The sequence below is a fragment of the Anabas testudineus genome, chromosome 7, assembly GCF_900324465.2.
Source record: "Anabas testudineus chromosome 7, fAnaTes1.2, whole genome shotgun sequence".
Lineage (NCBI taxonomy): Eukaryota > Metazoa > Chordata > Actinopteri > Anabantiformes > Anabantidae > Anabas > Anabas testudineus.
Window position 1 is genome coordinate 3739979 of NC_046616.1, and position 24481 is coordinate 3764459.

At 39.7% G+C, this 24481-nt stretch overlaps 2 protein-coding genes across 5 annotated transcripts; both read right to left on the minus strand.

Annotated features, from left to right (window-relative positions):
* Positions 1-1348: 1348 nt before the first annotated feature.
* kif3b (kinesin family member 3B) lies at positions 1349-12100 on the minus strand. Of its 3 annotated transcripts, none has more exons than XM_026368589.1 (9): positions 12016-12100; positions 9809-11304; positions 9586-9687; positions 8574-8696; positions 8077-8195; positions 7646-7762; positions 5299-5404; positions 4773-4984; positions 4499-4604 (listed from the first exon to the last, which is right to left on the minus strand). In XM_026368589.1, the coding sequence occupies exons 2-9, from the start codon at positions 11210-11212 to the stop codon at positions 4499-4501; spliced, it is 2289 nt and encodes a 762-aa protein (XP_026224374.1). In that variant the 5' UTR covers positions 11213-11304; positions 12016-12100. The 3 variants fall into 3 exon arrangements, with proteins under 3 accessions (XP_026224373.1, XP_026224374.1, XP_026224375.1); XM_026368590.1 differs by having other exon boundaries at positions 9809-11301; positions 12016-12098; XM_026368588.1 differs by lacking the exon at positions 12016-12100 and having other exon boundaries at positions 1349-4604; positions 9809-11212.
* A 311-nt stretch (positions 12101-12411) lies between these two features.
* On the minus strand, positions 12412-23972 carry pofut1 (protein O-fucosyltransferase 1). 2 transcript variants are annotated; one of them, XM_026368957.1, is made up of 7 exons: positions 23853-23972; positions 15746-15867; positions 14972-15154; positions 14513-14625; positions 14208-14400; positions 13745-13987; positions 12412-13496 (listed from the first exon to the last, which is right to left on the minus strand). In XM_026368957.1, the coding sequence occupies exons 1-7, from the start codon at positions 23869-23871 to the stop codon at positions 13302-13304; spliced, it is 1068 nt and encodes a 355-aa protein (XP_026224742.1). In that variant the 5' UTR covers positions 23872-23972; the 3' UTR covers positions 12412-13301. The 2 variants fall into 2 exon arrangements, with proteins under 2 accessions (XP_026224742.1, XP_026224741.1); XM_026368956.1 differs by lacking the exon at positions 23853-23972 and adding an exon at positions 16543-16745.
* Between the last annotated feature and the right edge of the window lie 509 nt (positions 23973-24481).

A 24481-nucleotide genomic window follows, 5' to 3' on the forward strand; every position in this document is an offset into this window, starting at 1 on the left:
AAATAAGCCAGCATGATAATAAAAAAACAGTTTTTGATCATTGACAGTGTGCAGGTTTTCTCTCACCGTGCTCTCATGTCCATGTATAATCTTTATTTTTGAGACTTGAAGTGGTGTGTACATATGGAGGTGTGTTGTCTGTTTTGTTTTGTGAATCATAAAAGACATGAAGATACTTTAATAAGTAGAAGTATCTTTTAATACATTGTTCTGTTGTAGTTTGATGGGGCATTATTGCTATGTACTTTTTGCTTTTGTACCAAACTTTCTGCTCCATTTTGTGCCAAACTTCAGTTGCATGGACTAAATTCTAAAGAGGTAAAAGCAGATCAAGAGCTAGAAGAAAAAAAAAAAGCTGACCATTTGTTGTTTTATTATTTCCAAAACTGCTCCCTTGCTGCTGGGATGACGCCTGTTCATCTTGTAAAGCCTTAGATTGCTCCTATTTGTAAGTTTGTATCTGAAGAATGTCTGTGTTGAATAGCAAGTGTTTGCGTAAAGCAGCACAGAAGCATCTTGTATCAGTAAACAATTTATTCAATATGTGGTCTTAGCAAAAGGAGGATCTTGTTTGTATGCAGCTTATATTAATATAATATACTCAGTATTGATGGGAAGGTGAATAAGAGTCCAGAAATTAGGTGCTTATCTGGCCAGGAGCCTCACATCCCTCCTGAGTGTGAAGTCATGCTTCACCATTTGGCCACTCTACCGTTTCTACTGCTGCTGGAGCTGCCTTTGAGCATACCATTCCTTTACTGGACATTTACAGTACCACTCACTTTTGGTTGTTGTGCACTTGTGATTCTTTGCTGAATGTATATGGTCACTTCTTTTGTACTTAACATAAGGTTTTGGTGAGAGTGACTTGCTTGTTGTTTTTAAAATGGAGCTGTATTATTGACTGCAGTTAATAAAGCTCATTATCCAAAAGAAAGTACGGTTGGAAATATTTGATTAAAGCTTCACGTTTACTGGGCTTCATCTTGGCTTAAAAACAATGCGAAACACTTTGAGATTTGAGGCTGACTAAGAAAGACAGCATCCGGTAGCTGAAATAACTAATTAACTCTCACTGTGGACCCTATGTTCATTTGTTAAAGGAATACACGTCTGTGTATTGGACTGTTATTACAATTGTTTAAAAACAGGATTATGTAGAAGTGTCTACATATTTTGGTTTGTCGTACACGTCTTAGAATCTTTTAGAATCATAATTTTGTAAAAGTCAGTTTTTGCCTTAAAAGATCACAGAGAGCACAACAGACAAGTTAGTCAAAACCCTGGGAACTTAATGGGCCTAAAATGCCTACCATACCAAACACGTGGAATAAAGGGCTGAACCTATACACATGACCTTAAATGACCTCAAAAAGCAGAGACATACTGTCATCATGTTGTCATTGAATTGCCTTTAATAATCAGAAAAACTAAACAAGTAAAAGACGTAGCCAGACACAGACTGAAGTGACCCAGAATAATTGTCAGTTGGCTATAAAACGATATCAGCACATAAAAGTTGGTCAAAAAAGTCTTAGATATGGAGTTTGGATCCAGTGATGTAGCTATGGGTTACAAATGCAAAATTATTCAATTAAATTAGGACATTCACATTTTACTTAGTAAGTTCCTATGGCTGATGAATACTCATAACCAGACATATTACTCAAGCGTGCTAAAACCATGCGACATGTATACAGCACAGAAATGTTAGTTACAACAATCGGGCCTTACTCTAAAGATTATGTTTGTGTTTATGAAGTGAAATGTACAGTCAACATGTAAATACCCAATGAATCGATCTCCCATTCGGTCTGTAAACGGCCTCCACGCTTCCAAGTCAACCATGTGCAACAGTTCGCCCACGCCTCTATATGTGGAGAACTCCTAGAATGAAGCTGTAAGTGTATTCACACACAGAAAAGCCTGTACCCATGCATGCAAAATAACAGCAACAGTACATATGTAATGCAAGAAAAATAAAATTTCAACATTAAATTATTTTGCTCAAAAAATAAAACAATTATCTATTTTAAAGAAAAAAAAAAGAATAAAAAATTATATCTACATCTGTATATAAAAATGAAAGGTTACAATAAGTTAGATATTTTTCAATATGGAAACCCATGTTTTTTTACATCTGCAAAAGTGACTGAGGATTGCCTATCAACAAGTCTATATTAATTGTTACATATCTAAATACATAAGGTTTGCAGGAATGGGTCAAACTGCAAGAAAAATCTGTTAGATTTAAGAACTTTCAACCTTCAACAACTGACACTGTGGGTTGATCACTGATGCCTCTTAAAACAATTAAATGCATGTGTCACATACATTTCAGAAGATTTCATTTGCCATTTGACCCAGGCCTGTTGAAAAGTCACAGTGGGTTGTAAAACCCTACACAGTAGCAGCGAGTGGATAGCACACCCCTCACAGTTGGAGTATGGGAAACGGAGAGCAGCAGAGACGCAGGCTGAACCATGGAGGTTAAAACTGCATATTATTCTTCTGTAGGCATAAAAATGGAATGGTTTTCTGATCCATTCAAATCCATAGTGTTTCGACTGAGTTTCGTGAAACCACCACAGTATCGAGAAGAGCTCAACACTCCCTGGGGTTTTAGTGTACTGTTAGACCCAGGGGTATGCAATCCTGGACCTCTAGAACCACAGCGCCTGCTTGTTTTCCAACGATTTCCGCCCTTTCCCACTGATGATTACCTTGACCAGGGCTAGCTGGAAAACAAGCAGGGCTGTGGCTCTCTCTGACCAGGGTTGTCTACCTCTGTATTAGACCAATCAGTTCTTTCCAAGGACCACTCTGACCAATACATAAGAAGCTGAGATACAAAAAACCAACACAGACTAGAAGGCAAACACCACATTTCATTCCATTTCCTTCCTGTGGGTTTTAAAAAGTCGGGGTGGCTAATTGCTGTGTCCAAAAGCTCTGCCTCTCTATCTTATGAATGCACCGACTGAGGGAAGTCAGACATAGTCAACACTATAAACAGTTCCCTGTTGTTGGAATGAATAAGTTGATCAAGTGATTAAAAGTGTCTGAGAAGAATACATATGCACATCCTAAATAAAGGAGAAGAGATTAAGGACACAGGTTAAGGCACCTTGGAACCCTGATGAATCTGAGGCACGTTCCAGGAGAGTAACTTTGAAGTGATCCAGGGTGCGGTTACCTTGCATCCTGACATCCTGCTTGGATGTCTGGTGACCAATCAGTGGCAGAATATGTGTTGAGCTCTCCTCCACTGCCCCCACCTCTGTCTCGAGTGCCCCAGCATAAACAGCATCTACTGATTACAGCAACATCTGACCAGAGACCAAGTCTGTAGTGTGCTTTACTTTCTGGTTTTTATATATACAATCATACTTAGTTAAAGAAATAGTTTGACATTTTAAGAATGAGTGAGCAGGTGATTAGCTTGGCTTTGCATAAAGTCTGGAAGCACAGAGAAGCAGTTAGCCTGGCTCCGTTCATCACCCACTAATTCATAATAAATGCACTATATCTCACAATATTTCCCTGACATGTTTTTTGCTTTTTGGGGAGTTGCATGTTGGAACTGTTTCTTAGTTGATGACATCCTGGAGACCACGAGGCTGCCACACAACCAGTGAATACAGCCAAGACAAGCCAATTATCTCTGTGTTTACATGTAGCACACTGACAAAAGAGTGGTATGGATGTTCTCCTCTAACTCTCTGCAACAAAGCAAATTAATGTTTCCTAAAATGTTGAACTATTTCTTTAAGACACTAAACATCACACAAATGGGGGGGGGGGCTCCACTCTAATATCAAAAAAAGAAAATACAGCGCAGTTTGACGTAAATGGAAACGTTCAATATTCAGACAGCGACATAAACGCACGGTTTCACAGCCATACATACAATAACAAACTGACAGACACACACCGCCTACGAGTGACAGCAGAGCTCCCTAGTCCATGTGTCTTTACATTAAGCCCACCATGTCCATGTTTAGGGAAACGGAGGGATAAAACACCCAACATGTAGTTAAGAAGATATAGTGAAGAAGTGCATTAAAGACACTGTAGTCAATAAAGGGGGTGGTCTAAGCCCACTTTCATTTTATCTAACCCTAACCCTAACATTAGGAACATTGTGATATGTACATAAGACATTTCTGGCATTGAGCCTAATGCAGGGAAAGGTATTAGCAGTTTAGAGTAAAGTGAGGCTTTGTGTGAGGCTGCTGTACTGACTCATTCTCAGAATGAGGGTCTCAAATCTGCAAGTGAAACGTTTGTGGAAACACTTAATAGTGGTGGTGTTACAGTTATAACCTACAAAGCAGCATTAGTATTAAAAGTTTTCTTCTTTTTCCACCCATCATTTGTAGTATCCAAGGTTTTATAGTCTGGACAAACAAAACAAACCTATTCTCTCAAAGTTGAGTCCCAAAGTGGAAAGGTGCGCAAAAGAGGTTTGTGGTAGTGACAGTAGTGGTAGAAGATGTCACTTGGGCACCAGGCCGCGGGATTGAGGGTAAAGAGGGGATCCTGGACTTGAGGGGCTGAAAGGAGAGGTCGGAGTGCTCGACTTCTTACCTGTTTTTGGTCGACTGAGTGAGACAAAGCAAGGACAGGGGGTCAAACAGATTATGAGGTTACGAGCATACCTGAGATTGAATTTACATCTTCTATGATTTCTTTTTTTCTAGATCAAATTCAAACAACACAAGCCACACAGACTAGTCATAGTATATTTCCTGTAAAGGAGTTGGTCTTACCCAGACTTTGGTTTCTTGAGGCTGCTGCTGGCGCTGGCTGGTGGGGTTGGTCCCAAGCTGCTGTGAAACACTGAGGCATCTACCTGAATCTCATCCTCATCTCTAAGGGCATCCTCCAGAGCTGCCGCCACCTTTGGGGCGATAACTGGCTCCTGATACTCTTTAGTGGTCCGAGCTGGCAGGTCCATGTCTAGCATCAGGATGTTTTCAGCCTGGCGAGACGGGACAGAAACATGCTCAACTGAGACACGAGTCAATCCAGGTTTCAGTTTAAGGGTTAACATATTATCAAACTATATAAAATGTGAAACCCACTACATTCACTTGTACATGAAGTGCATCATTAATACTGCCTTTCAATGTTTGGTTTTAAATTTAGTGCCATCAGCACCTTCAAGCTCAACCCTTGAACATGAACAGCAGGAGAAATGTATCAGTGGTCATTTATGTGCACTGACCGTGTAATGCTTATCTGTACTGTATCTATATTCACCAGAGAAAAAGGTGAGTAGAGAGGGCAGCTTACCTTGTATCTCATGTCAGGTTTCATCATTATAGCCATGCGAGCATGCTGGCTGAGAGGCCTTCTGTAGCCAACTGCAGATAACGGCCTGGTCATCATCTGATGGTCACTGGTACAGACACAGAGATAATGTATACAGCAATATGAGGGACATTTGTTTCCCACCTTTGTGTATCATACAATAAAGCAATGACCCACTCTGCCTACAGTATTATGTAAAATAATATTGCCTAAAAAAAAAAAAAAAGATGACTTTTATGATTAGATTCCATCCCGACTAGACTCCTCAAGGATGTCTTACCTTTGATCAGCACGTCCATATTAGATCAGATCAATCTGTCTTTACAAATAGGCTACGTACCACAGGCTTTTAAGGTTGCTGTAGTCAAGCCCCTACTCAAAAAGCCTACTCTGGACTCAGGGGTCTTAGCGAATTATAGACCAATATCCAATCTGCCCTTTATCTCTAAAATCCTTGAAAAGATAGTTTCTAAGCAATTGTACGACCACCTACGTAGCAATAACTTGTATGAAGATTTCCAGTCAGGATTTAGAGTACATCATAGTACAGAAACAGCACTGGTAAAGGTCACTAATGATCTTCTATTAGCATCAGACAATGGTCTACTCTCTATACTCATCTTGTTAGATCTTAGTGCTGCATTCGACACTATAGATCACAACATTTTATTACACAGACTGGAACATGTCATTGGAATCAAAGGAACAGCACTAGAGTGGTTTAAATCGTATCTATCGGACAGATTTCAGTTTGTACACGTTAATGATGAGTCTTCCATGCACAGCAAAGTCAGCTATGGAGTTCCACAGGGATCTGTGCTTGGACCGATTCTTTTCACGTTATATATGTCCCCTTTAGGCAATATTATTAGGAAACACTCTATAAATTTCCATTGTTATGCAGATGATACCCAGCTATATTTATCTATGAAACCAGGAGAAACTAATCAATTAGTCAAACTTCAGGAATGCTTAAAAGACATAAAGGCCTGGATGACCTCCAATTTCCTTCTCCTAAATCCGGACAAGACAGAGGTTATACTGTTTGGGCCTAAAAATCTCAGAGACACTATGTCTAAACACATTCTCACCATTGATGACTTAGTTCTGGCCTCAAGTAATACTGTAAGAAACCTTGGAGTTATCTTTGATCAGGATATCTCCTTCACTTCATACATAAAAGAAATCTCTAGAACTGCCTTTTTTCACCTAAGAAACATTGCTAAAATTAGGAGCATCCTGTCCCAAAGTGATGCTGAAAAACTAGTCCATGCATTTGTTACTTCCAGACTGGACTATTGTAATTCATTATTAATAGGATGTCCCAATAACTCATTAAAGAGCCTCCAGTTAATCCAAAATGCTGCAGCCAGAGTTCTGACTGGAATTAGCAAGATAGATCATATTTCTCCAACGTTAGCTTCTCTCCATTGGCTCCCTGTTAAATCCAGAATTGAATTTAAAATTCTTCTCCTAACTTATAAATCCCTTAATAATCAGGCTCCATCTTATCTTAAAGACCTCATAGTTCCTTATCTTCCAAGCAGAACTCTCCGTTCTCAGACTGCAGGTTTACTTGTGGTTCCTAGAGTTTCCAAATGTAGAATGGGAGGCAGAGCCTTTAGCTACCAAGCCCCTCTCCTGTGGAACCAGCTCCCAGTTCAGGTTCGGGAGGCAGACACCGTCTCTACATTTAAGACTAGACTTAAAACTTTCCTTTTTTATAAAGCTTATAGTTAGAGATGGATCAGGTGACTCTGAACCATCTCTTAGTTATGCTGATATAGGTTATTCTGCTGGGGGACCTCTACTGATAAACTGAGCTCCTCTCCTCTCTCCTTTCTCCTGTATCAAGGCAAATGCCACCATTGTATGTCATTAACTTTGTGTCTTCTCTCTCTTTTAGTTGTGTTTCCTCCTCTCTGTCTCCCTCTCTCTGTACTTTTCTGCAGGTATCCTCGGCCTGGAGCTGTACATCTCCAGAATCCAGTTCATCTGCCCAATGTTCTTGATGCTTGTTGTTGTCTTTATTGCCTGCTGTTCTTTTCTCTCTTCTCTTTCCACTCACCCCAACCGGTCAAGGCAGATGGCCGCCCACTATGAGCCTGGTTCTGCTGGAGGTTTCTTCCTCTAAAGGGAGTTTTTCCTCTCCACTGTTGCCTAAAGCTTGCTCAAATGGGATTGTTGGGTTTTCTCTATAATTTTTTGTATAAATATTTTCTGTAAGGTCTTAAACCTTACACTGTAAAGTGCCTTGAGATAACTTCTGTTGTAAATTGGCGCTATACAAATAAAATTGAATTGAATTGAATTGAATTATGCAACTTACTCCTCTATGCGTGTTATAGGCTTCATTTTCCAGTACTCGTCTTCCTCATCAAAGTAAGCCCTGTTGACTATTTTGTTCTTCTCCTCTAAGGGAATGAAGTTCTCAATGATCAGATGCCTGAAAGACAGACACACAGTTAGACAGAGGCAGCAACAGACAAAACTAAAACATACAAAAGACAAACATAGCAGTTTAATGTTGTGACTCTTATTACACTAAAGTATGAAGTATACTGGTTTGAGGCTCTGAAGGTTCTGAAATAATATATCCAATTCATTTAACATAACTTAATAATGAATGTCTTCTCTCAAAGTTGAGTCCCAAGGTGCAAAATGCATTGTCAAATTGCATGATAAAATCACATATTGAATTGCCATTTGAATTATGACCCTGAAAAACTTCCATACAGGACAACAGTGTGACATCCATACTTGAGTTTGAGGTCCCTGGTGAGCTCATTCTGGGTCTGTTCCAGCTCCTGCCGCTCATTGATGTGTTCTTCCTGGATGTCCTGGATTTCTGCCTTCACTGCCTGCAGCTTAGCAAAGAGCTAGAGGACAGAAATATAAAAGAAACAAGGATTGCCAAAATGAAAAGAACATCTAGTATAATTAGCCTTAAAATTTGATTTAGACACCTGACTGTAATGAGGAGTAATGGACTATAAAAATATCCACAAACACAGCCTAACAAGTATTCTTACCAGTTTTAAAATAGTACCTGACCTACTTACTTTCAAGCCATTTTATTACCAAACACATAAATCATCCAGTACTGAACATCAGACTTCCAAAATAAAACCATTATGCTCACCAGTGTTTATTCAAAAGATCAACTTTATATTTATATTAGCAGTGTCTTATGTCAGTTTGGATGTAGAAAAGGAGAGACGGCCATTACATGGCCGAGTCAAGATTGGAGCTGCTACCTTTTTCAGCTTCTTGGTTTTGATGTCAACCTCCTGCTGTAGAGAACTGTAGGTCTCTTTCAGCTCTAGAGTCTCCTCATCACGACTGTCCATCTGCTGCTGCATCTCTCGCTCTCGTCGTTTCTGGAAACACATAGACACACAAGAAAAAGGCACACATTTAACACTGTAACCATAGTGCTACGTGTGTAATGAAGCTACACAGATGGCACTAATTGAAATGGCCAGTCAAGTAAGGAATGGTATATAGCACAGAATAAATCCCTGAAGAGAAACAACAAGTTCCAGAGTGAAGTCAAAGAATGTGAAAATGTGTTATAAGGAATATAATGACTCTGGCCACACAGGGAATTGGTAATTGGTATTAATTAACAAACTAATGTTTGGGTTCTTTAAACTATTCTTGGAGCCACTTTAGTAACTGACCCAAGAGTGTCTGGTGGTAAATGTTTGACAGTGTTAGTAAGGAAGAAGAGAGTAACGCCAGACATGCACTAGAGCCCTGAACTTACCTGAATCTACACACTACCTAGAGATGCTGTATGTGAGAAGGTTAATGTTCAAAGCAGATAGCCTTGATGTTAAACAAACTTCACCCAGTCAGCTTCCTATTACAAAACCTGCGTACCTGGAGAATTCACCACGAGCCATTGACCGTGTTTCTTCATGCAACTTTCAAGCAACTGACGCTGTCACTATATTTCTGTAGCGTACACTTGTCAGAGCAGACAATCTCCCTTTGTGTGATACATGTGTAAAAGGGCAACTCTGGACAATGTCTGAACCTGCTTCTCCAGACACAGCACAGGTATCTGGAGATTTAAAGACTAGAAGAGTCAGAAAAACACAGTATCTACAAATATCTGCCTGTTTTATCTTTAATGCAACATTTTGAGCAATTCCCATGAAGTTAATTTAAATCCATTATTGCACACGCATTTTCCTGTTGTTAACACATCGCATTTTTTTGTGTGACCATCATACTAACTAAGTAACTAAGATGTTTCTTCACCTGTTCTGCGATTTCCTGCCTCTTCAGTTCCAGCATTCTCTGTTGCTCATTGGTGTGATCCACAATGTTCTTCCCTCCAACAAGGAGCTTGCTCTCCATTGCCTGGATAGAAAAAAAAAGATGAAAATGCTTCAAATCACAAGAGACCTATACCTATATCACTAGCTGGGCAAGATAGCTGTGAAGTGAGAAAAGGACATCTATTTCAGGAAAGTCTACTTACCTTAACTTTGGCTGCAAGCATCTCTCCGGCCTCCCTCTCCCTTTTCAAGTCTTCCATTTTCTTCTCCTTCTCCTTAAGCAGCCGAGCTTTCTCCTCCGCCACCAGACTGTGATCTTCCATGATAGCCTTCCTCTCTCTCTCCAGCTTCTCCTGCTGCTCCCGCCAGTAATCCCCTCTGTCTTCTCCATCTTCATCATCATCCTCTGTCTCTCCTTCTTCCAGATCCTCACCATCACTTCCTTCCCCAGCCCTTCTCCTCTGCCTCCTCCTTTTCTTTTTTCCAGAGCGTTTTTGCAGCTGTGCCTTCAGTCTTGCAATCTCCTCCTGAAACTCCCTCAACAGAGCATCCTTTGGATCCTCATTGATGCGAGGTTTATTCTTGATGTTCTTAGCCCTGTTGGAGTAGCGTAGTGTTGTCAAGGTCTCCTCCACATTGTAGGATGCTGGTCCAATATTGGCCACCATGACAGTGCGGGCATTGCCTCCCAGAGAATCCTGTAGAAGTCGGGTGAGTTTGGAATCTCGGTAAGGGATGTGGCTGCTCCGGCCATCCACCAGAGCTGATATGACGTTACCCAGAGCAGAAAGTGACAAATTGATCTTTGTGGCTTCTTTAAGTCTCTCACCCTGAGCCCCGGTCTTAGTTTGTCTTTCACTGCCAGCTAAATCCACCAGGTTCAATTTGCCAACTCTGATATGGTTCTCCCCGTCGACACCCAACTCACTGCACTCAACTGTGATTACAAATATGGCATGAGATCGAGAGCTGTGTTCATTCATGTTAGTGGCACCCACTGAGCGATTCTGGTTGCCCACATTCATGACATGCTCAATCTCCCGTACACTCTTGGTGACAAATGATGAAAGGTCTTTAACATACACACCCGTGTCAGGCCTCTCTCTGAGCTCGAGGCGACGTGATTGATCCTTGGATAGTAAGTCTCTTATCTCCTCTTGGTAAATTTCTAGATATGATGCTCTCACCAGGTATTGCTGATTCTGGGACCTTGAAATATGTGTGAAAATGTGCTCAAAAGAGTTAGGGATCACCCCTCTCCTTTCTGGATCATTTCTCACACCTTCCATAGTGTATGTTTTCCCTGTACCAGTCTGCCCATAGGCAAATATGGTCCCATTGAATCCAAAAAGAACTGAATCCACCAGAGGCCTGAAGGTTTCATCATACAGATCTATTTGTTTAGAGTTCCAGTCGTAGACTGAATCAAAAGTGAAGACTTTGGGGTGTTCACTAGATGAAGCTTCCCTGGGGTTCCTGACAATAATTTGGCCTAGTTTCACATCGACAGATACCACTCTTTCAAACTTGGCTGCCCGTTCTTTTTCATTCATGGGGCGACAGCGTACCACCACCTTGACTGACTCAGAACTCTTGCTCTTGGACATAGTGAGGAGCAGCTGCCAACCCACAAGGCTTGGCACGTTGAATCCTCTTTCTTCCAAGTGCAGTTTCAGTGAAATACCCACATCAGAACCTGCTGGATAACACACATTAAACGATTAGAACCAACATGCAATGGTAATGGTCACAGTGTTGCACAAACTTAATAATCCCCACATTCATTCTTATGAATAGTGTCACCCATGTTAATTAGCAATACAGAGCTTCTTTTTTGTCATAGATAAGTTTACTCAGACTTCCCTGAACATCACACATTAACATGTACTGGCTCGATCAGGTTGAATTTCATTATTCCAAATGTCAACTCATTTTAACGATGGTAAACTGCATTTGTACGCTGCTCTGACTGTTAGCTGACTGTTAACCGGTGCTAGAAACCGTTAACATTAGCTAATTAAGCTAGCTAACTACATTTAGCCCGTTAACCATGATAACACTATGATAGTTTATGAAGTGTCAACCATTGAGAGCATTCTGCCAGTTATGTTAAGTCAATAAACACTTTTTACAATAGGCAAGGATTCGTCATTGTAGCGACTCGGCTAACGTTATCTAACGTTAGCTTCTGCAAAGTCCAGCCCAATAAGAGACACAAGAATCGGCCTAGCAACGGCAAACACACCGGTAACCCTAAGCTACAAGTCTGGTAGCATTACCTGGCTAACGCTAGCAGCGAGGGCATTTATGGATCTAACAACAAATCACCACACAAAAATATATAGTCATAAAACCAATAGTATACAAACACAGCTTTTCAACAAACACATGGACGCTATTTAAAATTTACCAGTAGCGAACGTTAGCTAATCCATAACTCCCAGTCAGCCATTAGCCTCCGCTCATCCCAGCAACGCTCCGGCTCTGTTGCCAGATTGAGGTCTGCATCCCCCAAAATTATTAACTGTGGAATATCATATTCACCCATATAAATTAAGTACATACATGCAAATAACAGTACAAGCATAAATAATCTAAAATATATTAGACATATTTTTTAACATATGCAGTCAACAGCGAACAACGAGTTCACAAGTCTAAGCACCCATTAATTACAAATTGTGTGTTCCGAGTTATCTGGCAACCTCCCGACGAGCTTGCCCAACATAGCTTAGTCCATCAGCTGATTCAACTGTACTCACAGCTAAGCTGCTGGTGAGTGATAGAAACAGACTGAGGCTGTTGGTTCTTTAAAATGAGTGTGCATTTCTTTATTGGTGAAAAACATTATAGAAAACATTTTACAAAATCACAGCTTGCTTCTTTGAACACGATTCTTTTGCAACACATTCCCATTTGCATTTAATCAATTCAGCCTGTGCAAATGATCTCTTTGATCTCCTCAACACATTCACTGAATAACTGCTCTCTGCATAACCTTCAGACCAGGGTTCCACACATTTCATCGGTTTGGTCCTGGTAAATTGAGAGGTGGAAAGACTCTAGCTCTTTCCCCCCTCCCTATAATTAGTTTGTACAGAGGGGTAACATAGTTACTTTGCACTCCTTGGAATAGAAGACAGAGAGAAAAGGTAAGACCAAATTGCAGAAGAGATGGAGGGAAGGTAATGTTGGGAGAGAAAAACAGAGGAAAGTGGGCTAAAGAGAGAGGGAGTACATGATTACTAATACTGTCAGTCTTTTGTTATGGAGGCTGAGGTCACTGGAAGTCTTACTAATATGTCTGGATTGCAAAACATGTCTGCAATGTTTTCAGTGCATGGTATAGATATACTATATACTAAAACCTACTTTAGTATATAGAACAATTTGAGAGTGAGCATACAAATGCACTTTTCAAAGCAGGACACGGACAAAAACGTAGTGTTTCATGGTAGCAGCAGTCATTCCCTGTCAAAACATTGAATGAATATTACAGTACTGACAGGCTATATCCTACCTAATACAACTCTCTTCAATTTTCAGATCAAACTCCATTTTGAATGTGCCTGCTTAAAACATTAACCATCACATCACTTAGATATTATCTACCTTCCACATGCTTGCTTGCTTTCCTATGACAGTAATCATTGGGATTAGTGTCCAGAGGGCGACCACATGACACTTGTGCTCAGCTCAAAATTCATCTTTGTTTTTCAATTTCCCAGGCTTGTCCATGCCAAAAAATGATGACGGAAGGCCATAGACGTCCCGTGACCTTTTTACAAAAGCGGAAAACGATGAGACGCAGTTGCCAATGAAATGGTCAGCTCGGCCTAAGATGTACAGATCCATTTGGGCTGAGTCTGGCCGAAGACTCACCACTTTCACCTGTAGAAGGCAAAATGAAATATTTAAAAGAACAATCAAATAAACAAAAATATTTCTCAAGTAGATATGTCTTATTAAATAAAGCATGTGTATCATTTAGGGAGTATGTGAACTATGAAAATAATTTACTGACGGTAACAAAACCTGTCAAAAATGAAACTAATTTAGATTAAATTTCAGATCACACATGCTTGAAACAAGATTCACAATCAACAAATATGACATTCACGTGGAATTACACAGCCCACCTTGCCTTTGAAGAGCTTTTCAATATCCTTACTGTGGGATTCTGAGTCAGTGGCTATGTAGACAGAGCGGGCAGAGGTCTTCTTTACCCACAGTTTGACAGCCCTGAGAATCTCTGACAGGTCTGGAAGGCACATGGTCATAGTGAGAGGCAGGGCTGTCTGACGGTTGTAGCCAACACACTGAGGAGAGGCCATGAAGTGAGGCCCTGCATCATCATTCTTCAGCAATTTGCATGCATTTTGCTGTAGGAGTGAATGAAAAGAGAAGATTTTGATGAACGGGGTGAGAACTGCTAAAAATACCAAGCTCAACTAATTTCCTAGTGTTTGAGCAATGTTTCCTAACAACTGCACATCAGCTGTTTTAGGGAATTGCTGAGCCTTTCTTTCAAGCAGAGTTTTTAAAGCTTTAACCAAACATGTAAGCTTTATACCAAACATGTAAGAGTCAAACGCATCTCACCCAGTCAATGCCAATCCTCAAGTGAATGCCGACGTATGGCCTGGTGAGTAAAGTAGCGATGTGCTCTTCTCCCTCTTTCACCATCTTGTCTGACCACACCACGTAGCGCTGCAAGCCTACGTTCTCTTCTATCACTGGGAACTGGGCAGGTGCCCCAGGCAGTGCCAAGACAGGGTGCTGAGAGGGAGGGAACCTATTAAGGGGACAGCATGAGAGGAATCTGCCTGCCACTTCAGAGAAGACATTATCTTTGTCACTACTTTTCAATGGAATATGGAAATCTCAGTGGAGGTCCACAAACATACTTCTTCATCCAGTGGGGTTGGTTGTAGGCACTAAAAGAAATTCCACTGAATAGAACAGACTTGTCGAATTCCACACCAGCGTACTCCCAGAATGGGCCAAATGGGTTCCCATCCTGAAAATGAAACAAAAATGTCAGAAAAATGAAACAGTAACACTAAATGTATAATAATGGTCCAAATAAAAAAAGGTTGACACTGAAATGCTGCCACCAGAGGGCATCATTTCACCAACACCCTTCTCATTATGATTTATTGATAAAGATGCTGACTAATGACAAGAGTCTCCATTTCATCTGCTTTTAACTAAAGCTTATTTTTACTCCTCTCTGCCATCACTTTTACTATTTTAAATCTTTTAGATAAAATAAATCACACATTAACAGACAGTCTGAAAACAGCATCCAGTATCAACATTTACTGGCTCATTAATCACATGAGAAATGTCCACTGGTCTTTCACCTTCATAGGGCAGGTTTTTTTGTCTGCACTGCGCTGTGCAGCAGTCTCAAAGCAGTAGGCATTTCTCTGTCCTAGGGGCCAATATTTGGGAGCCAGTTTTTCCATAAAGTCCTCCAAACTGACCACACGGTGGTATGCAGACAAGGCCTCCAACTTAAAGAACTCGCTGTAGGGAACATGAACCTGAAAAGTAAAAAAAAAAAAAAATAGTGTGATAGAACAGCATGTTACAGTTTAAAGAATAGGGCCTGCGATATTCAAAACTTTGTAACTGAATTAAAAAATAAATAAATGGTGGCTTCTTTCTTAATAGTTCCTGACTTCCCTACCCTATCTGTGGCTCTCAGCTTTAAGTCTATTGGTTCTTATGAAGATGTCTAACAATGGGGAAGATGTGTATCTTTTTAAATCTTTTTTTTAATAAAAAGGCTTAATCATTTCTAAAAATAACTAGCTACTCTACATTACAGTAAATCTTAAGGAGGAGTAAATGGTCTACTTGGTTGGGTGTACCTCAAGCTATAATGTGTTCTATTGAGTATTTTCTGCACCAGGATGGTGAACATAAGATGGAATCAAAATAAACTACAGTGTTTGTGGTTAAGGAACAGTAAAAAGGGGCACAAATACAGAAAAAAAGAAAATACTGATGCCCTAAAACTGGATGGTTTTCCTGTCATCTGCCGTCACCTCTGTAATAACAAAAAATTAACAAACCCTAGAGCCCCACCTATGTTGGAAAATGGAAAGACTCTAGTCACTGACTGTACTTACATTGGTGTAAGGGGGTGCGTGATGGCGGTACACTATCCACGGAGGGACTGCCAGGGTTCGGTTCAACATCTTTGCAAAGGCCAGAGATCCAAGAAAGTGATCTGCCTGATTTCCAAACCGACCTGAACAATAACAGCAGTCATTTTACATTCTCGTTTTCAACTGCTCCCACTGATGACAAGAGAATTGAAAGTCAAAAGGCTGAAGAGAAAGGTATGCCCTGCACCATAATTGATGAGTAATGTGCTTATACCGTGTAGTGATGTATTATATATTCAAGCTGCGACCCTCTGAACGTATAAAAGAAGTATTTCACCTGTCTTATCCAGGTAGACCGCCAAGTTTGTTTTGATTTGGAAAAAAACTGTCGACGATTTGCATAGAAAGTATTTTTTCATAATTTACTGATATAATATCTTGTCATTGAGTTGATCAGGAAGATGTTTGAGAACATCAATGTTGTAATCATTAACACGCTAAGCATTTAAATTACGGTTAATTAACTTTTCTAGAAAGCGATGGTTTAGCTCTGGCTCCTGAATGTCACAAATGGGGCTAACTGCTAACTAGCACCGGTTGCACCTACTGTGTTCAGATGTTCTCACAGTTAGATTTGTCTTGACCTTCACAGTACGTTAAAATAGTGACGGAGCTCTAACTCAATCCTACATATGTTATGGGTTCATTCTTAAGCAGCTTGTTCCTCTATCGATTTAAAACACCTCTCTAAACTTTTGAATGAGGGAAGTTTTGGATTCGCTAAAAATCTGTTTATCGACTACAAATAATGAATTTACCCATGCACGGGCAGTACAAAACGTAGCCATTCTCATCCCACTTCAGTTCCTCGGCAGAAATCCGACAGGTTTGGAGCAGAAGTGATGAAAGTAAACATGTTAGTGAAAGAACATGAAGTGTTTGTTGTTTAACCGCCATTGTTGTTCATTTCATATCCCATCATGCACCGCGCTTCCGCCCGCTTCTTCTTCTCTGCTCTTATTGAAGCGAGACTACGACTTCCGTCTACTCCCACCTGCTGCAGCGGAGGTGTCATGACACGTGTGGACGGTGGGAGACACATTTCTTTGCATCTCTGGTAAAAACATTAAGCTACCCCGTCATCCTGAGAGGTAGACACTGCATTTGTCATTCAGTATGTAGTATAAAAACAGTGCACCGTCTAAACTTATAGAAAACATTTCCTGTCTTGTTGCTCACATGGATAAGTTAAGTCAGGAAATTCTGCTGCACTGCAGTCAAAAACAATAAATGAAACCGTTGTGATAATGCTACAGTTTGGAAATTGCAAATACTGCAGATGCATTTTGAACTTTCACGTGTAATAGTAGAAATATAAATAAAAATACTAAATAGCAGCAGTACGTGTGGATGTTTGTCATGTTTCATCAGTGTGGCTGAAGTGTAAAACGTTTCAATTCAAACTGAAACACTGAGGCACTGAGAACTAGAAAAATGAGGATGTGAGAACACACTTCAGTTTATTTTCCTCATGATGTGTTTGTTTGTGTTCTGCAGAAGAAAAACTTGCTGCATTTTACCTTTCCAGTTGTTAGTGTTTCTGACTATTGAGACATCTGAAAGCATTTAATTAAAGCTTCGCTTTAAAGCTTTAATCACAGTCGATACATTACTCATTCAGTGGAGTTGACAGCTCAGAGCTAAAAAAAACAATCCACTGCCACCTAAACTCTGAAAAAGATCACTTGAATCAAATGTTACAGGAACATTTACTTAAAATGTTGAAGTAAACAACACTTTTAAAAAATGAATAACGGTGGGTGTCAGCACACAAAATCAGAGTTTTTACAGTAAGTGAAACGCAGCCAGTGATTCAGCAAAATATCTCGTATTTTGTTTATTCTTTTCTAAGCATTCCTGCAGACTGACACACGGAGCAGTCATCCAAGATTCACAAAGCAAAGAAAAAAATTGCATGAAACTTCGCCTTGAATTTCCCTGGTGGAAATCAGATGGAGCCAATCAGCACAGTGTCCAGTGATAAAGGCGCAGATGAAGTGAGGAGCAGCGTTCCCAGAGCTCTGTCATTAGATGTTCACATGTGCGCTCAACATGCCCGAACCCCGTTTGCTGTGTGTAGGCATGGCAACATGTGGCCTGGCATGTTGTCTCAGATCTCTGTTACTTTCATTTAAATGTGTGGATTCTCTGCCAGCCTCCCTTGTTATGGCTGAATCAACTGATAATTGTTTAAATATGTCACATTAAAGAGATCGTTATCTACTGTTGACAGGCTGACAGACAGCTGACACGATCTGCATACAATTTGTTCTTTATTATTACTCCAAGGACATCGGAATCTGTCTAATTCAGAGGTGATAAAAGATTGTTATGATGAACAATGTCAAAAAAATCAAATAGGACCTGTTAATTCTCAGTAATTCAACCAAGATCTATGACTTTTCTTTGCTAGTTCGTCACAGTGAAGAGTTTGATTCTACTCAGGACTTTGCCTGTAAGGATACTTGATCTCTCCACATCCTCCAGTTCAGCCAACCCAGTCTAACGTATTCTCTCTCTCCTCGTATTCAATCACTCTCGTTTTTTCTTTTCTCTGATGCTCGACAGCTGGCTGCTCTTTCCCTCTTTTCCTGTGTCGTTATCTGTGTCTGCTCCTCCCCCATCCCTTGAACACACACTGTTTCTCATTGTTAGAGATGACAGCAACGATAACAATGCAGAGAACCACAACTCACAGCCGGAGAACGAGAAAGAGACAGAGAGAGGAGAGAGAAGGAGAGAGAGAGAGAGAGAGAGAGAGAGAGCTCCTTCAGGTGAACACAAGATTGAGATCACAACATCTAATTAAAACAAGAATTTACACCTACTTCTAAAATCTCTTCCAGGCATTGTTAATAATAAAAATATAGGTGAAGGTTACTTTTTGTTTTTCAACATCTCTGACTCACTCTCCTGTGTTCTAACAATTTCATTTCCCTTTTGACTCTATAAGTTCCTCAGACACTCACATTGAGAAGTTGCAGAGGAAGAAGGCGACATTCATTTTAATATCAGATGCATATATGTCACTCATGTTTCCTCCTTTCTCCCTCTGTGTCTTAACCTTTGCCTCGTGCTGCTGTTGCAGAATAACAGGCCTAACACACAGCCTGTGGCCTTTCAGAAGAGGGAAATAAGGTAGTCAGCCTCAAGCAGCCCGCCTCCTGTTGACCTTTCTGTGCTGTTACTGACAACCTGGCTTTCAGTGCAGCTGAACACTGTGACTAGTGGTGTAATTTTCCAACTTCAGTATGCAGAGACCTAGATGATTTACAGCTAAGTTCACATTAAAGCCTCTTGGAGTTGAGTTTTCCCACTAAAGAAATAAAAGAAAATAAAAGTAAACAAATAAAGGGCCATAAAGAAACAAATCCTGAAAATAAATTAAACAAAAAAACAAAAACAAAAGTAAAACAAACAAACAAAAAAAAACTAAAATCTTTAAACATTTCTACCCAAAACTAACAAAACTTTGTTGTATTTCTTATCGCTTGTAGAACTGAAATTAACTGAATATAAAGCTGTTTTTGGTTGTGTGTATATATATATCTATATATATATATATAGTACAAATATTCTAGCCTTACCAAACTCTATTGATAAAATGTCCATTTTTAGTTCCTCTCTTTTCCTCTCAGCTAGCATCCCTCTTTGGCAGAAATGTGTCTTAATGATGTGGATAAATAAAAAAATTAATTAAATATATTATGAGAGAACTAATTTGTCTCTGAAAATCTATTTGGATACAGAGATATTAAGAAAGTTAACAAACTTCTGTTGAAAGAATCCCTTTTTAGTTTTAGTTCTCTCTCAGTTGTGCTTTAGCATGTGCATAAAAACTAGATCTAATATCTAAGCTTAAAAAAACTATGAAAGCCTATTTTTATCCCAAAGAAAAGTCGTGATCATACACTCAGATTGGTGATGAACAGTTTCAAATATCATAACTTGAACTCATTTCACTGAACGCCTTTTTTAAATTTAGTTTTCCTCTCAGGCCTCTTCTGTGATCCCGACAAAAGTAGATTTACCATAAAAGTAAAAAGAAAACAAAGAATAAAACAGGCTTATAATTGTTAATTAATACGATCTCAGCCAAAATCATCTATTTAGCAGCAAAGTGTCAGTGATATATTTATTAAATCTAACATAAAACTATAACCAGAAACTATGAAACTTGCAGATTTTGACTGTCGGGGTTTTACTGCTATAAAAAGTTTTTTTATGGACAGTTTTCTTCTTCTCCATTGATGCTGAATCTAAAATGAAGAAAAAAGCTTTTATTTTTATTTATTTAGATTTAGACACTATTTTGTTGACAAAATAACCATTTTTATTTTATTTATGACTTCATGACGTGAATAGAAACTGAATCTATCATAAAAGTAACAGTAAAAAAAAAAAAAAAAAACTAACTGTGGCTCTCAAGTTTCATTTAGCTGTCTAAAGCAAATCTCTGTTTTCCTCTCAGCATCCCCAACTTGGCAACAGAGATCCTTGTTGTATGAAAATGTAACATAGGAATAACACATAGCAAACAAAACTGAGAAAAACTATAAAACCTCTCTCTCTCTCTCTCTTTGGCTGGAAGAGCAGCCAAAACTAACAAATCTCTGCTGACGAAATGTTCAATTCTACTTTTAGTGTCAGTCTCAGCTAACATCCTCTGTTGCGGCTGCTTCAGTGACAAGTTGGTAACGTGCTCATTTTGGATGTTTACACATTTAGACGTGTTAAGAAAACGAACAAAACTCTGCTGACAAAATGTCTATTTTTATTGGTCCTCAGAGAAGCCCTCTATGAATAAACATGATTAGGACAAATTAATAGACTGTTAGTTGAAGAGATTTTGACTCCAAACATTTATTTACTGATGATTTGTTAAGGACATTTGCCAAAGCCAACAAAACTTTTTTGCTCCAGTTTTTCCCTCAGCTATAAACTCTCCCTCTGGCTGCATATTTTAGTGATGTAAAGATGAATGCGAAAGTGATAAAACACTCTTTATTTGGAGTAATTAGAAAAATATGCTACGGCTAACAACTCTGTTAACGTGCTTGTTTTTATTTTGCGTTTTCTTCACAGCTACTCTGGGATCTCCCTTTGGCAGCAGCACGCCTTGGTGACGTGGATGTGTTCAGTAGCTGGACAGGACGCTCCGTGTTCCACCCATCCACCTTATCAACCTGCTGCAGACGGCTGCTGTGGGCCGTCTGTGACCTGATACCCCATCTCAGTGCCAAAATGTAAGTCCCAGCTGAGAGACACTTCCCCACCTTAAACCCTGCTACCCCAAAATTATCACCCACCATATGCTCTGTGGGTGCCTGATATGCACAGGATGGGATCATGAGCTATCTGTCAGTGCAACATCATGTTAACAGGTATTAGCATGTTGTGCAACATTGGTGTTACAATCAATTATCACATTGAGAGGTTCGTTTTAATCAAGGTTTATATACTTGGACGCTGGCTGCACAGTCACACAGTTGAATTACATCCAAATATTATCAAAGCCTCAATAATAATATTGACACAACCATTGATCCTTAAATCCTTTCAGCCCACGATGAGAACAGAATAATTTGGTTTCAGCCTGAGATCCATGCTCATTAAAACACACTACAGTGTAATAACCACCCGTATAATTAACGAATTCTGACCCAAAAACAAAACAGAGCAAGAAAACAATGTGTGTCCACAACCGGTGTCAGTGCCTTCTGAGCTGTTTATCGCCCATCTCTGTTAATGTAAACTGCCCATCTGGTTTAAACAAAACCCATAAAAACACAGTAATTTCCCACCACGCCAGAACTTTGAAGGAAGGGATTGCTGGTTAGTCTGGTGGTGAGGAAATCCACTCCAGATGTGAGCAAATTGTCCCACTTACTAATTGCTATTGTGTTCACTGATGCTGATTTTGGATGTCTTAGGTTTGTGTGGATGGGACTGTAGAGTGCATGTGTGTGTGATAGTGTGTGTGAAAGAGAGGGGGGTAAATTAAGATGATACTAGAGGAACAGTTGGAGATGGGACTACCGTTACACCCTGCCGACATAAACAGACACAGATGGTTCTGCTCAATGTCTGATGAAGGCTTTATTTAAGGGAGCCCATCGCTTTCTTCTGTCATCATAACCTCTGAAAGGCTGGCTTCCTTGCCCCTTCCAGTGCATAATCAGGACTGATTAGGTGTGTGGTAGCCAAAAACACAAAGGGGAGTGGCTGCTCTGGACTTGCAAGGCGGTTTCTGCATGTGAGAGGTTTCCTCAATGGTCTGCAGAGATGAGAGAGGAATCAGAGGAAGTTGGTGCCGCAGCACGATGTGGTGTTTCATAAGATAGTTAAAAATCACTCCACAGCTCTAAATAACAGACCACCATGCAACTGCAATCAACCTGACTGTGGCTGCACCAGCCACACTGTAATCCAAATAAACAAACATAGGCATAATGAAAGAAGAGTCCCTCGTTATGCTCGGAAATCGCTTCACCTCATCTATCTTCAAGCCCTCTGTTTCTCTAGAGCCGCTATTCTTGTGCACTTTTTGTTTGTTTTCAGCATCCTCACATGAAAAGCTGCAGGAGAAAAATAACAAAAACAGCTGCTTCAGAGAAAAGACTGTGAAGAGCAGATTCCCAGTCAAACTTCATTTTGACATTCCTAATAGGGCATTAAAACCACCGTATTAACCATGGATAATTTATCCTACACTCTCTATTAGAAAGACGTCATTCTGAGTTAGTAACAAACACGTCTATGTTAACTAACTGGACTGAACAGTGAACATGCTGTTTTAAAACTGAATTACTCCTGATGTAAAACTTCTAGTGCAGCTCCTGCGTAACGTTACCCCCTGTAGCCCAGTCTGCTGCATTTGCAGATTAGAAAGTGAGAGAGGGCCCAACAGGTATTATGATGAAGATGTGTATAAAACAACAAGATGCTATGAAACCAAACATCAGTTGAATAAAATATGATCAATTTTCTGTTTTGGAGTGTGTTAAAAACAAACTCCCATGATGAGATACAGTATTTTAACAGTGTAATGATGCACAGGAATAAATCATACTAAAATAATTTGACATATTTAACTTTAACTAACAACTTTATTCAATTTTAAATCAGAACTTAGTGAAAAAAAACGAATGAATAAACAATAACACAATCTTAAGAATGTGTTTTTTTAGGTAAATTGTTCCATTTAGTTTCACTTTTGAACTTTGAAAAGTATTTTGTGCAGCAGTATTAAATTATTTTCATTTTTCACTCGGTTTTCTTTTAAAAAAATAAAAGTTTGCATGACGAGAAAAACTTTTTAAAGTGTAGTGGAAAGCTGAAAACGGAGCTACAGAAGTTTTATGCATGACTGCGACACATAAAACAAAAGTCCGACCAGTGGAGGAACTAAGGTCTACCTGCAGGTTTCAGGTCCGAAACTATGTCTGTCCTCACATTTCCTCTGTAATTTCGCACCCAGCTCTTGAAAAGACAAAGCAAAGACTCCCTCACAAACTATTTCCCCACACTGCAGCAACAGGTAAGCCTGTTGTGGTTTTGAAGGCACCCCCCTCCCTCAACAACAGCCATTCTCTGCCCCTCTCCTCTGTATTGAACACACCAAAAGGCTTTTGATGCTTTCATGCTCGATCGGAAATGTCGCATTTCTGAGCCAGCGACTGATTAACAGCAAATTATGACCAAATATAACAATGACAGTAGTTCTTTAAGTTTAGTGTTAAGACAACATGAGAAGGAGCATTTTTATAAATGTTATTTAATTATATTATTATTGTTTTATTTAATAAAACATCAAGTAGTGCATGTTGCCCCTTACACAACATAAAGCAGCCTACATGCTAGAAATCATTTGCAAAATAAATAAATTAAATAAACACACGCATTCAAAGTGTGTATTTCGTTGTGTTAGTTAGAGTGTTAGCTTTTCTCCAATAGTCCTTTAATACAGGCTCCAGCTTTTTTTCTATACATACAAAATATGTGCAAACAAGCAGCACTTGAATGCAGCATTATTGAAGACTCTTGCTCCCCCACCCCCCATACTCACTCTCTCTGCAAAAACACATTCACCCTGCGGGCTCGGTGGGGCTGTTGGAAGCCTGTGGAGGGACTGGGAAGAAGTGCTGGGGGGTTTGGGTGATGAGGAAACGAGCTGATGTGCCCTGGAAGTAATTCTTTCACCTCCCCTCTCCTCCCCTCTATCAGAAAACACACACACACACACACAAGGTGGGAGACACGGGACCACCAGCACCACCAGGAGCCTGCAACACGTGGGGACCCGGTGCGACCACATTTTTGCTGACGAGCTGAAAATCCTGCTCGTTTTCTTCCTCTTGTCACTTGTTGACATCAAAAATAATAATAATGATAATACATAACTGCAGAATGCACGATTCATCTTTAATGTGTGGCTGACTGAGGCTGGTTTTCATAATTCAACTAAAATAGCTTATTTAAAACATTTTATTATAAATGTGAACACGGAAAATGTGACTTAAATAAATAAAAGAAAATCTTTGTATTTCCAGGGATGACATAAGTTGATGTGTTTGTTTTCTGTTCTTATAAAGTCTGTAAAGGTGAAGTGATTTAAACTATATATTTACATTAAATAACCACTAAATCAGCTTTGCATAACTAATAATAAATATAAAAAATGCGTTTCTTTTATTC